At 41.3% G+C, this 13,749-nt stretch overlaps 1 protein-coding gene across 3 annotated transcripts in view; it reads left to right on the plus strand.

The window, feature by feature from the left end:
* LOC311426877 (phospholipid-transporting ATPase ID-like) overlaps positions 1–13,749 on the plus strand; it is an 86,711-nt gene that overhangs the window by 48,980 nt on the left and 23,982 nt on the right. For all 3 annotated transcript variants that reach the window (XM_084503660.1, XM_084503659.1, XM_084503661.1), the window contains 7 exons: positions 301–373; positions 561–631; positions 1,452–1,534; positions 4,511–4,669; positions 5,627–5,715; positions 11,048–11,244; positions 12,954–13,162. In XM_084503660.1, the coding sequence (XP_084359786.1) occupies positions 301–373; positions 561–631; positions 1,452–1,534; positions 4,511–4,669; positions 5,627–5,715; positions 11,048–11,244; positions 12,954–13,162 (881 nt within the window). The remainder of the gene's footprint in view (positions 1–300; positions 374–560; positions 632–1,451; positions 1,535–4,510; positions 4,670–5,626; positions 5,716–11,047; positions 11,245–12,953; positions 13,163–13,749) is intronic.

The following is a 13,749-nucleotide window of genomic DNA, read 5'->3' on the forward strand; positions in this document are numbered from 1 at the left end:
GCTGGTACTTGCAGTTTAGCTGGGTGCCTGTACATCTTCATGCTGTGAAGGCCATTGCAGATGGGGAGAGTTTCTTTCTGAGACACTGTGGCTCTTTGGGAGAAGGAAGGAAGAACCTGGACAGGACAGTGCTTTTTGTGTTGTCCCTTAGCCTAGCAGAGACCAGGCCATGCAGTGGCAGACCCTGCTCTTTTTTACTGTCAGCCAAGGCTTGAAGAGACGTACAGCCTGGAGCTGAGCAGGCTACATTCATAAGTGGTGTTTGCTCTATGTGCCTACTCACTGGGAGTTCTCTTGCAGGTTGAAGGATGAAAAATGGATGAATGTCCAAGTTGGGGATATAATAAAACTAGAAAACAACAACTTTGTGACAGTAAGTACAGTTTCTCTCCGTCCTGTTCCCAGTTAGTCTCCACAATTGCTCTTATTGCCTATCACTCACAAGCAGACTAGTCAGCAGGGATGACAACTGCCCAGAGAGCTGCAGTGCTCAGAAACCACAGGCAGCATAGCAGTGCCACTGCCCATAACTCATGCCCAGTCTGTTTGCTTGTGTTCAGGCCGATCTGCTGTTACTGTCGAGCAGCGAGCCGCACAGCCTGACCTACATCGAGACAGCCGAACTGGACGGGTAAGCAAGCCTTCCTGCTCCTGGGGGTCAGTCACTGCTGCCAGAACAAGGCCAAAATCTTGTGGGGTGGCCCTGGATGCTGCAAGGGCCTAGTCGGTCCAAACATTGCTCACTCCAAGGCACAACTGGCCACAAAAGTCAGAGGGTTACAGCTTATTTGTATTAGTTAGCATAAATTGGAGCTGGCCTCATTGTTATGACCCAATTTGCATTACTACATTGCCCAGAGTTAGCGTCAGCTGTGGACTTTAGTGTTGCTTTGGTGACCAAGACCAGAGAGATTGAGGTGACCTGGTCTCCTTGGACCCTACATGCAGTCCTCTGGATTTTCTCCTTCTGCTTCCTCCTGAAAATGAGCCCATAGTTCTGGTACATGCAAGGACAAATGAAATGCTTCTTTGATATTGCATTTCAACTCACCGCCCCAGCTAGCAAGTCCCAGGACTTCAGTGCACTTCAGGACTGGAATAGTATGGGAGAAGATCCAAAGCTTTTCTACATGCTCAAGTACCTGGGGATTCTGTGGTATGAGTGGCAGGATAGACAGCAAGCTGCTCAGGGAGATGGGATGCTTGGTCCTACACTTTGTGGTGACAGTGGCAGAGTGACCTTGCTCTCTTTGGTCCCATGTCCAGAATTCCTCTGGACTGCATGTCTTTGCAGCTGAAAAAGACAACTACATCCCTTTGGCCAGGTAAAAAAGCCCGATAACGGCATGGTCCGTCAGATGTCTAGGGAAGAATATAGTCCTCAAGAACAGAAGGAAGACTTTCATGGAGTGCTGGACTCAGTCCTTTATGCCTTATGTAATTTATTACAGTGAAACAAACCTCAAGGTGAAGCAGGCACTGACAGTCACTGCTGAGCTTGGAGAAGACCTTCAGAAACTGACAGAGTTCAATGGTGAGTCTACACAGAAAATTCACTTATATCAATTTCTCCCCCCTATTAGTGCCCCCAAAAGACGGCATTTTAAGATATTTATGGATATTTATCAGCAGTGCATATGTGGTTAACAGTCAAGGCGTCCTTTCTTCACAGTCTTGTATCTCAAATATGTAGCAGCACATATATAGGAAAAAGGAGCCAGACCTGCTGCAAACAGAATACCCCATGCTCACACATCATCCCTCTGCAGAGAGAGGATGGGGGAACAGACCGAGGGGTGTCTGTCAAGCTTCACAGAGCCCTGTTGGTTTTGATAGGAGGGCAGGATTGTGGGAAGAGTCAGTATGGAAAGGGGTGGAGTGAGCACTGCTGTCCTTGGAATTTCTCAAGGACTGCAGGATCTCAGGAAGTACTTTTAAGTAAAGAGGAAAATGATAATAATAATAATTAAAAAAAAAAAAAAAACAGTCTTTGAAATAGTGATTCTGGGAAAAATGGTGGTGATGTGGCAGAGAGTTGGTGTAGCTTATGCAGTCTCTGGTAGTGCCACCCAAAGCCATAGGCTTTTCTTTCACTTTCTGTGTTGAGGTTTTATGAAATAATGTGTGTGGTCTCAGCTCAGCGATGGCTCAGTACATTGGGACTTCTCCAAAGTGAAGGCTGTGGTTCTGAGTGCTTTAGGTCTTGAGAAATATGCTTTTGTGGGTGCAGCTGGATGTTCTAAGTTAATAGTCAAGGTTGCATGTCTTAACTGTCTTCCTGAGGAGGCTGCAGTGCGTATCAGTTTGTAAGCAAAATCCTAATCTTAAAACATTTTTCAAGCATTTTCTGTATAATGCTTATCTAAAGATACTGCATTCTTGATACTGCATAATTAAAAAACAATGTTTCAAAATCATTTGGAAATTAAATTTCCTCTATCAAATATTTATTTGTCCTTTATATCTCTATTTTGGTTATACTGCAAATAAAAGTGGCCTCTTTGCAATGCTAAAATGAATAAAATGTTTCCCAGGATGATTTATATTTGGAAGAACACTGGGAAGAGTGCCTGGAATCAGACCTAACCTTGCATTTCCCTAGCTTATCTCTGTGAAAGTATTTAAATATTTATGTAATTCTTTATCTAATTATTTCTTAAGAGAGGAAGCGAGGGAAGGGTTGAGCAGCTAATAGAGGCACTCAGTGGAATGCTTACAGTGAGTTACGATGTTTGTTGATGTTGCGATAGTTCAGATAAGGAAGATGCTTCCAAAATGATGAACTTGATTTGATATGAGGAACTGGGAGACAAGAAAGGAAACAATATTTTTCTCTTACCTACTACTTATCACATGTAGACTTCACAGTATTTAACTCTTTCAGGTGAAACTCATTCAATTCAGTTTAACTTAATGGAAGAAGGAACCAGGAGGCACAGCTTCTTTCAGAGTCATTGGGGCAGGTGCACTGGGTGAATCTCTCAAGCTTCTCACTTTTTTGTGGTCAGACTAATTTGAGTGGATACATTTTGATGTCAAAATCTCAGACCCATCCACTTACTGGAAAACAGATTCAGATGAGGTACACATCAGGTACACATGAAGTACTCGATCTCAATGGTAGCGTGAGAGGCACAGTCTTCCTAGTGACAGATCATGCCCTGGTTTTGGTTCACCAGTCTCATTATGCTGTGTTTCAGCTTACACTGCAAAGCCTCTCTTTTCATTATGCTTTTTGAGTGTTGCGAGGGCTGTCATGAGATAGGTGTGGTTACTGTAGACTTTTACAAATTAAGGAGGACAGGTCTGATTGTTCTTGGATCAACTAGATGATAAAACAGATCAGCATCATCAGCTCTGACGTCACATGTATCATTGAATTTCTTAATTGCTTAATCTTTCAAATTTGATGATTTATCTGCACTACAGTAGAGCTTCTTTTCTATGAAAAGAATATTCATTCCTGAATTTAAATTTTTCAGTGGTGGAGATTACCACAATACTTAAAGCTGTACTTTTTTTCTACACTTCCCTGGATTTTGCTTCCAACCTCTTGAGCTGTGTGTTTGCATCTGAGAACAGCTGGGAGAGCTGTATTCTCTGCAAATGTTGGTCCTTATGTAGATATTTGCAGCCTGTGATCAAAATAACGTCAACGTTCCTACTGATTAACTGAACAGACTGAAATCTTGGAATCTCAGTAAGGTGTATTTGTATTTTCCAGTTCTTTCCAATACATCCACAGGACTCTGCTTTGAATCTTCAGAAGTTGGGTGCAAATGTTGACTGAAATAATTTTTATACTGACATATCTTTATTTACAGTTTTATGTGAACGTGTTTTGTTATAAGAAATAAATAAGTGTGAAAAATGGAAACTGGTTCTCCAATCACTTATAGTGCCAGCTACATGGACAAAGACAGTAGCATCTTTTTGCAAGTGCCAGTGGGACTTTAAGGTATAAAATAGATGAAGTTAAAAACAGTGAACAAAGACACTTCAATTAATTACTCTCTTGCAGCCTTCAGGCAATGATTTTCTCACTTGGGTTCCTGCAGTTTTAAAGAAAATGGAATAGGAATTATATGAGGTCAGCACTGCTACCTAAAATTATCCAGTGACATCCTACCATGATGAACTTGCTGTAAAAGGATTAAAAGTATGTTGCTTGTTCAGTATTTCTTCTTATGCACATAAAAGGAGTGGAAACTTTGTTTTGGACTCTACCAGTAAAAAATGGCCATTTTCAAAAATCTAAGATAAATCCAAATTTGTTGTGGCCCATTGGATTATGAAAAGATATGGGGTAGGAGCAATATCTCAAAACATCAGTAAATGTAGGATAAAGGATGGACATGACAGGGTCAGCTGGGAACTGCAGCTACAATCTACTGTTACTGTCTAATATTCCCTGTGTGGGGATCCCATGAGAATGCAGTATTGATCATCATATTTCTAGGTTACAAAGATTTTTACCAGCTTTTTTTTTTTTTTTTTTTTCCTTAAACAGGTGAAGTTAAATGCGAGGCACCAAATAACAAGCTGGATAAGTTCACAGGAACACTTACTCTTCGAGGAGAGAAGTATGCCCTGGACAATGAGAAGATGTTGCTGAGGGGCTGTACTATTAGGAACACAGAGTGGTGCTTTGGTCTCGTTATTTATGCTGGTGGGTAGAAAAACTGACATGTGAATTGCAAAGCACAAAAGCTTTAGCACAGGAGCACATCACACTAGTAAGGACAAATGAATCAAATATTTTCCTCTTTGGAAAATATGTTTCTAACTGCTAAAACCAAAATAATAATAATAATAATAATTCAAAACAATACATGCAATCCCTTAGTTTGAATCTAGGCTAGGAATTTTGCATACCATAGGGGATTTTATTTTAACCTGAAATTTTTAACATTGGTCTATAAGAGAAAACTCAGTTGCAAATGATATAACATCCCATTAAATCTTACTTAAATGTTTTTGTTAGCAGAGGTAGGCTCTTATTTCAGAAAAACATGCAGCAAAGTATATGAGAAAAGTCTTGGTCACTCAATATGAAAGCACTTAAGAATTAAATCTAAATTAAATCTGCCATTAGTGACCCATGTTGGGTCAATACGAGTCTCTCTCCCCAGACTTGTTCAAAATTTCCCACTCGTAAGTATATCCAAATAAAAATTCCACAGCATTTCTACATGACTTCAATCCATATTGGAATATCACAGTCATCAACGATATTGTTGTAGACTATTACTATATTGCTTTTTACAAGCATAGACCTTCTATTGTTTCTATAGTGCTGTAGACATATGAGACAATGTATAATATGTCACTAATAACAGAGCAGTATCAGGTATTCTGTGAAAAGTAATTCAACCTGAAAGGGAGGATTGACTGCTGAAAGAAGAGAATGGATCAAAATCCAGAATTAATGGCTTTATGTGACTCTCTCCATATAATCTAAGGGAAGAGACTTAACCTTTTTCTGCCTCAATTTCCCACTAGCTCTGTAAACTGTATGGGTTCTGATGGGTATCTATGCTGTAGAGCACAGTGAGGCCTCAGAGGGAAAAGACTTTAGAACTGCTAAGCTTTATTTCTAAAATTAATGAACTTGTTTCATCTCCAGGGCCAGACACTAAACTAATGCAGAACAGTGGAAAAACAACTTTTAAGAGGACAAGCATTGATCGGCTCATGAACGTCCTTGTGTTGATGGTAAGTCCGATTAGTTTAGCTTAGTTTCTTCAGATGTGTTCATCATTTCCAGATGCTCCACCTCTTTGTCCACACAAATGAGGGAGTATCAGAAGTGACTCGTGATAAAAAGAAAAATTCTGTAGAAATGTATTAGCAGACTGAGTCCTGCAGTGCCTCTGTGAACCCATCTTGCAAAGCAAGGCCATTATATTGACAATGTTAAGAACCTTTCTTATGAGCTTTTCATTTGCTGTGCTCTCGCTTGCTTTACTTTTTTTTTTTTTTTTTGTGAGAATCACTTTGAAGCCCACAAATGCCTTTTTCCCTAGTAATTTTGTCATTTTATATTTATATAAACATTAGCAGTTTTCTCTCTTCTTCCTGGTTTCTTGGCATCTTTGATATCTGTATAGGACTTGGTAATTGAGCTTGTTAATTTACATGATGCCAGCTTTTGTCTTATCACATTAGGGTAAAAAAGTTAGACATGGTCCTGCTAATACCCAGAAACTGGTGTTTTTAGCAGCTGGCAAATTTGAGAACACTAATCTTACATCACAGGCACTCTCCACAGATGATAAAACAGATCTAAGCTGAGGTTTATGCTAGCCAGTGGTTGTAACAAATGGCAAACGCTTCCAGGCAGAGGTAGCGATTCTTTTGCAGACTCCCTCAGATTTTACCTCTCGAGTTCAAAGCTGCTCAGGGAAGGGACTGTTCTGGTTGTTACTGCTGTTCTTCAGAGACATGCATTCTGATGATGTTTTACTCAATGCTGTTTGAAGAAAAGCTATTTATTTTCAAGGATTTATTTTACTTCAGAGGCAATCATGTTGTGCTATTTCATGCATGCTGCACTGCCTTCAATTTGTGACATTGAGAAGGTCTGGCTGCTCCTGTGGTCACACATCAGTGCCATCTGTTTCCCTTTCTTCCTTCCTGCCCTTGCTCTCCATCCCACCCTGGCAGCCAGGCTGGGGGCCAGATCCATCCCATGGTACTAGAGCAAGCTGTGGGGAAGACAGAGCTCAAGGTGTCCAACAGCATCCTGCCTACCACAGCCCAGGGCAAAGCCTGTGCAGGGCTGTTCTGAGCTCTCTCTGCCCTCTGTGAGTGTATGCCTCACAGCACAAGTATCTCCAGGCCCATCCTGGACAATTCATCCCAGACCTTGTCCTCTTGTTTCTCTCTCAGACTCCCAAAAGCTCTTTAGCTGGGTCCCAGGGTGGGAGACATGGTTGAGTAGAGCAGGTTGTGCCTAGGAGACTGAAATTGCACGAGAGGAACAGTGGTTAGACTGACTGTCAGTGCTGTGAAGCAGCGTCCTGCACATCTGCATGTACATATTTGCTGTAAAGCAATGCCACAGCACAGAGAGCCGCTCCAGGGTCGTCTTCAGGCCCTCTGGAGTCCTTGCTCAGTGTGCAGTGAGGACACTCCCTTGACTTTAGTAACACCAGTCTCTGCCAAGTGAAATTCTTGCCTATCCTCATCAGCTTGTTTTCTTCCCTTGAACTTAAAGGGACAGCAAAAACACGTAAGGTTTGGAAATCTAACATTCAGAATTTTGCAGGTTTCTGAAAAACTTCATGTTTTTAAACATGCTCTGCTACATCTGGAACAGAGATGTCAAGGATCCAAAGAGCAAAGAAATGGAACAGAGAAAAACTGTGCAGCGAAATCAGAATTTAGCACTCAGTGAAGGTTTGCCAAAAGTTCTTTCACAAGTCAAGGGTCCCGCCCAGAGCTTTCAGTCTGTTTGGCCCTCTTCATCAATGCGAGCAAGATGGATTTACTTCTTGGATCCATTAAAAAAAAAAAAAAAAAGAATTAAAAAAGAGAGCAAGTTGCAGTGGATTGCATCAGCCTCTGCCTGGGTTCTGCGGCTCTGTTGGAGCTAAGCATGAGTTTTTCTACTTTATGCATTTTTAAGGCACCTAACATTTTGGTGTCTAAGTACAGCTCTGCCCTAACTCAAGAAACAGGCTCCTGGCACACCAAAGGGGATGTGGCACCAGGTCTTTCCAACAGTTTTGGTGGTCAAAGTTTGCGAAGCACAGTCATAAAAAGAGGCACTATATTGCTCTCTTGAGTTTGGAAATACAACCAGTTACAGCTTGCTATAAATAGCTTATTTTAGCTTAATGAAACTTGTTCCACGTTAACACTGGCAATGCTATTTTGTGTTTAATTGTCCATAAAACTTCAGGGACAAATCGTTTTTTTTGGCAGGGCATGCCAACGGAGACCTGTTTCAGCATTGATCCTGGTCTGTCCCTACAGGGGTTAATTGGGAATAAACCTTTCCAGATGGAAACCATCACTGTTTGTTCATGTTTGGGAGCATTTCTGTCTGTAAGGCTCTTTGGCAGCACAGGGCAGAAAACAGCAGGAGAGGAACACAGCATTTCTTGGGGAAAGACGTGAATATTCTTCGGCCAGGGCCACTACTGCCAAAGCCAGGAATGGTTTTTCCTCCAAAACTTTCCTTCTTTTTTTTTTTTTTTTTTTTTTTTTTTTGCAGGTTTGGGGAGGCACATTTTCAGAGAAATATAGCTGTCAGCTTCATCACTAAATGCCTTATTGCATAAAATCCCAGAGCAGAACTCAAGGTGCCAGCAAAGAATCTGAGACTGTTTTAATTCTTTGTCTGAAAAGAAATGTCTATCCGAAGTCAGCTCCTCCTTCCAGAAATCTGACTGAGTCCTGCAAAGGATCCATCTCTGCACAGGCAGGTCCCTGAGAGGGAGGCTGCTGATGGTGGGAAGTGTCCCCCATCTGTGATCAGGTTTATTCACATCCTTCTCTTGCAGAGCTGTGGCAATGATTGCAACACCCTACACGCAGTTGTTTCTCTGTAGAGAAATTAATCTCTGGGGCCACTGTTAACGGCTCGGTCTTTCACATTTTTCTGAAAGCAAACAGCATGTTAGTAGTCTTTGTGCAAGCATGAGGACTGCATGCAAATTGAGCTGTTAGGGACAAGAGCATTATCATGGAAAGTGGACATAAAGCAAAATAAAGTCATAAAGCAAATGCAGTAGTAGACACGAGCTGCAGTATTACAGGAGAGTTCAGTTGTCTTGCCCCACATGTTTGTCTGTTGCTAAATCATACACTGAATTTCCTATATAGATTCATGATGACAAACTGACAAATTTTAACCTGTGGGGCAATGAGGAATCATTCAGGGTACAGCGATAGGATAAAAGAGACAAGTGCCTTTTTTAATTCATTTCCTTTATAACAGACAAGGTCTGCAGAGAGAAGTCATATCTTTTTCTTGACCAACTGAAATACCTCTAAAAATGGATGGGCTCATCTCTTTTCTCCATCTATTGGTTTAATAAAGGACATAACCTGTTCCTGGGTCATGCCTCTCACATATCCTTAGATCATCCTGATTATAACAGCTCAAAATGAAGTCTGTTTTTAGTGCTGGCCACAGAGGTTTATAAACACCACACCACATTCCTTACTAGCAAGCAATATTGTCTGCATTTCACCAGTGGGGTAATTTATTGGGCTTCCCACAATTACTCAGAAAAACTACTACTGTTGTGGGAAATAAACGTGCCTCCTGAAATTCAGCCCAATTCCTCTATTTGCGGAAGTCTCCATTTACCATCTTCTATGTATTAAAACTCAAGTTGGTTGGACTTTTAACCAAGTGATTCAAGTCACACCATGAAGTATCACTCTCCCCTTCACAGGTTACCTCAGCAATGCAAACATCTGCTATACCAGCAATGTTTTTACATTTGTACCACAATTGTTGTTTCAAAAATAGTTGGTTACTGTTGTAATGTGGTTATTGCTGAGTGGCCTTATACATAATGGTCCAGTGAACTGATATTTCCTCTAATGACTAATTATTATAATTACTAATAATGAACTAATGACCATAGTTGCAAGAGATTTTAATCAGCCTGCTGATTCCATGTCTTCACATTTTTATTAGGATGGTAGATTTTTAAGGCAAATATTTGGAGAAGTTGATATCAACAGAATTCTTTTTATTATCATTTGTCCAGGAATGATGTCATGCTAGCTTCTGTTTATCTTTCCCACAGTCACCATTTCAACCTTTGAAATATTGTAATTATGTTAACAGATTTTCAGTATGGTGGAACTTCACAGTTTTAAAGCATTGTTAAAAATTAACTTAATTTGTTAAGAAAATTTCTCAGTCCCTTCAAGCTTTCAGCTTTAAATTACCTGGACCCACTGATTTGAAAATGGTTATTATTAGCAGGTAGAGACACATATTGTTCCTTGTCACAGTAGGTACACTGTCTTTTCCATCTGCTACATCATATGGGATAGATACGTCCTTCTGCTTCATTCCTCCATCATTCATGGAGGAACGTCTGTCCAATGTCTGCCTTTTCCACAACTCTGTTACTGAGTTCACTGTTTTCTTGGTATTTGAATCACTATTAGCTAGTCACAGTTCTGTAATTCATTGCAGTTCATATTCATTTGTATTAGCTTTCCTTCTCCCCCTTCTTTTTGTTTTCTTTTCCAACTAATTGTATTGCTATATTCTTATCTTCTTTTAACAACAACGAAAATACAAACAAAGAAACAACTTTTATGACCTATGTAATGCTTTTGTGTGTATGAAATTGTGTTCCTGAGCAAGTCCCCGTTTTCATTACGGTGTCCCACTTTGGAATTTTCTTCCCAGTTGCTGTTTCCCTGATTGCTTTAGGCTTCACAAAACAGGCCTCCCTAAAGTCCAAGGATACACCTCACTGGTTTCTGTTGCTTTCTGTTTGCTCAAATGAAATGTAATCAGATTGTGATGGCAGGTACCAAGGCAACCATTAGTTCTAAGTCAGTGATTAACTCTCCTTTAACCATCAGAAGGGTATCCAGTGCTGAATTCCACCCTGCACAGTGCTGGATTTCATGAATTACAAATTATCTTTACTAATTTTTCAGAAATGGTTAGGAAACTATGGCACATCTGGCTAGCAGTCTGAAGTCCTCCAGGGAATTTCTATTCCCATACACACAGCCAGATATTTGAAGAGTAGCAGCTCAACTCACCTCTAATGAAATCTGATGTTCTGCAGCCAGCTGCCCACGAACACCCTGTTTTAGAACACTACTTAAAATTACTCTACTTTCTACTTAATGCCCCAAATCACTGAAGACTGCATAGTATAGTGGCATCTTTGAGACAAAGCATCATATTTTTGCCTGTTTTCCTCCTGCACTCCTAGGAGCCTTCCTCAGTGATTCAAGCTGTTCAACCCTTTTTGATTAGGGTCATCCAATTAACCTGTATATAACAAATTCTGTTTCTAATATGCAGTTTCTTTTTTTTTTTTTTTTTCTCCAGATCTTTGGATTTTTAGCACTGATGTGTCTTATCCTGGCCATTGGCAATGGCATCTGGGAGTCTGATAAGGGCTACAACTTCCAAGTCTATCTGCCCTGGGCAGAGGGTGTAAACTCTGCCTCCTACTCCGGCTTCCTCATGTTCTGGTCATACGTGATCATTCTAAACACAGTGGTGCCGATTTCACTCTACGTCAGGTACGTGCCAGAACCTCCTTTCATGTTTCACCTAGGAGAGTTTTAGCTTTTGTCTTATCCGGGAGCAGCATTTTTCCTGGACATAAATGCAACCCCATTTCGGGTGATCCCACACAGCCAAGGCCAGCTCTCTATGCTGCTGACATCTAGTGAAGACATCTCATAGGCACTGTTTTTTTGTGGGTTTTAACAAGCCCTGTATCATTTTAAAAGGACATGGGGGTAAAAACATGTTGTCTGTTTCAGTGAGACCCTATCTTCTTTTCCCTATGTCCAAACATTATTTGACAGGGCCTAAAAACATTTTGATGGGTAACTCCACAACCCAGTGGTGCTTTGCTTCTCTGCTTTCTGCTGGCTTCAGTGGTCTTTGTCAGGGCTGGAGCTGAGAAAGCAGTGAGCCCTGGAGCAGGAGAGGATGACTGCATTTGGGCGAGAGGTGTAAGGGTAGGATGCTATGGGAGTGAGACTGGAAACCTTCTACTTCTTGCTCTCTCCCATTTGCATTGCCAACCAAAGTGAAAAGCACATTCTTTGAGGTGGCTTCAAGGCTCAGGTGAGGGGTGGATTGCCAGGTAAGTAGGTGTAATCAGGCTGAGGATCTCTAGTGCTTGGTGCTGCATGGACACAGTCAGCTTCATCACTTCCCAGAGAACACAGTGCTGCATTGGTTGTTGCAGATAGGCAAGCAGGGTTAAAGGGTAGGAATTGTGAAGAAGTTGCCTCCAAAACCTTGAGGTTGCAGTTTAGACTGACTAGGTTGGTATAGTTTATCACTGAACCCAACTCTTCAGGGAGAATTGGTACTGACTGCAGAGCAAACCCTTGCCATGAGATTCACAGAGAATGTTTGTGAAAAGTTCGTGATGTCAAACTGCAAAAGACAGATCTTAGCTACTGGTGCTGCCCTTTCCCTGCAGCTGCTGGGAGGATGAGGAGTTACACGCAGAGCTGCAGGGTCGGAAGTTGTATTCTAAGACTCTTTTGTGTTGGTAAATACGAGGAATTCACCCTGTTCCTCCCCAGTGTGTCAAACCAGCAGCAAAGTGGAAATTCATGCTGTCTGTGAGCTGATACTGCTTGATGATTGTATTGAGTTACACAGTGACTCACTTGTTCTCATGGTCGGGGTTGCTTGCACTCATCCCCGGGCACCACAGAGCAGATCAGCCCTGAATTTCACTGAAAACATTCCTTAAACTGCACAAAATGAAACACCCTGCTGCTGCTGCTTCGCTTTTCAGTCTGCTTGCCTGCCACGCATGAAAGACTGCCACTTGTTCACAGCAGGGTTAATGTAGCATTGGGGTAGTCTGGGTGAAAATGATGTATTGGTGGTTTTCTTAACTCATTGCCCAGCCTATGGACTTCTGTCACAAAAAAGTAGCTTCAACTGAAGCAAGTGCAGGCTGAAAGAAAGCATCAGATTTTCAAAATTTCCTGTGTACTGCTGAAACTTCTCAAATGTATTTATGAGAAGTTGTTCTATAAACAAAGGAAATGAATTTACTATAAGCCTATCAGATCATTTCAGTGAGGCTTGCTTCAGCTTTGCTTACAACAGGCCACTTAAGGACAAGCTGATGAGTACGCCCTGTCATTGCCTTCAAAGTTGTCTTCTAGCTGCAGTTGCTGATGGTAGCTGAAGATAAAGATCTTGTCCTTTAAACTAATAAATATTCCATTGCCTTCTCTTTTGGGTTTACCAGTGTAGAGATTATACGCTTGGGTAACAGTTTCTACATTGACTGGGACCGCAAGATGTATTACCCACTGAACGACACGCCAGCCCAGGCCCGTACCACTACACTCAACGAAGAGCTGGGGCAGATCAAGTACATCTTCTCGGACAAAACAGGGACCCTCACTCAGAACATCATGTGTTTCAACAAGTGCTCCATCAACGGCAAATCCTACGGTATATTATCCATTCATCATATTCTCTGGGTTTTACACCTCTCGGTAGAGAGAAACTAAATATGATATCCAGAAGAGACTGTTTTATAAGAAGCTGCAGTATCAAGTACAGGGCTATCTGTCAGATATACCTGGGCAGCTCAGATATTACATTATTTAAATAGATTAATATCATTTTCCTGTCCTTTGCTTCCCCTTTTTGCTACCCCTTTACCTCCCTTTTCCTGCACCAATATGCACTGAACTAAAGAATCTGCACCTTATGACTTTTTCCCGCATTGTAGTTTTACTACATCTGTACCCAAATGTGTTCTTTTTTCTGATATCACTACCTAGGTGATCTCAGCCTTTCGTGGTATTACTGATATGGTTACCCAGCCATTACTAACCCTGCAAAACTCTACTCCCCCAAACACCCCAGTCCTCCCTTCCAGCTATATGTGGGGTGCAGGTGTTTCTCATGATTCCCTTTTATCTGCTTGTGAAATCAGCCAATCCTCACAGTGCTGTCTGTAACTTTTGTCAGCTACTTATACTGCTACCTCTCCCATTCAGTAATTTCTCCCATCATGAGCAGTGGTTTTCCAA

Source organism: Aythya ferina (assembly GCF_964211825.1).
Source record: "Aythya ferina genome assembly, chromosome: Z".
Taxonomy (NCBI): Eukaryota; Metazoa; Chordata; class Aves; order Anseriformes; family Anatidae; genus Aythya; species Aythya ferina.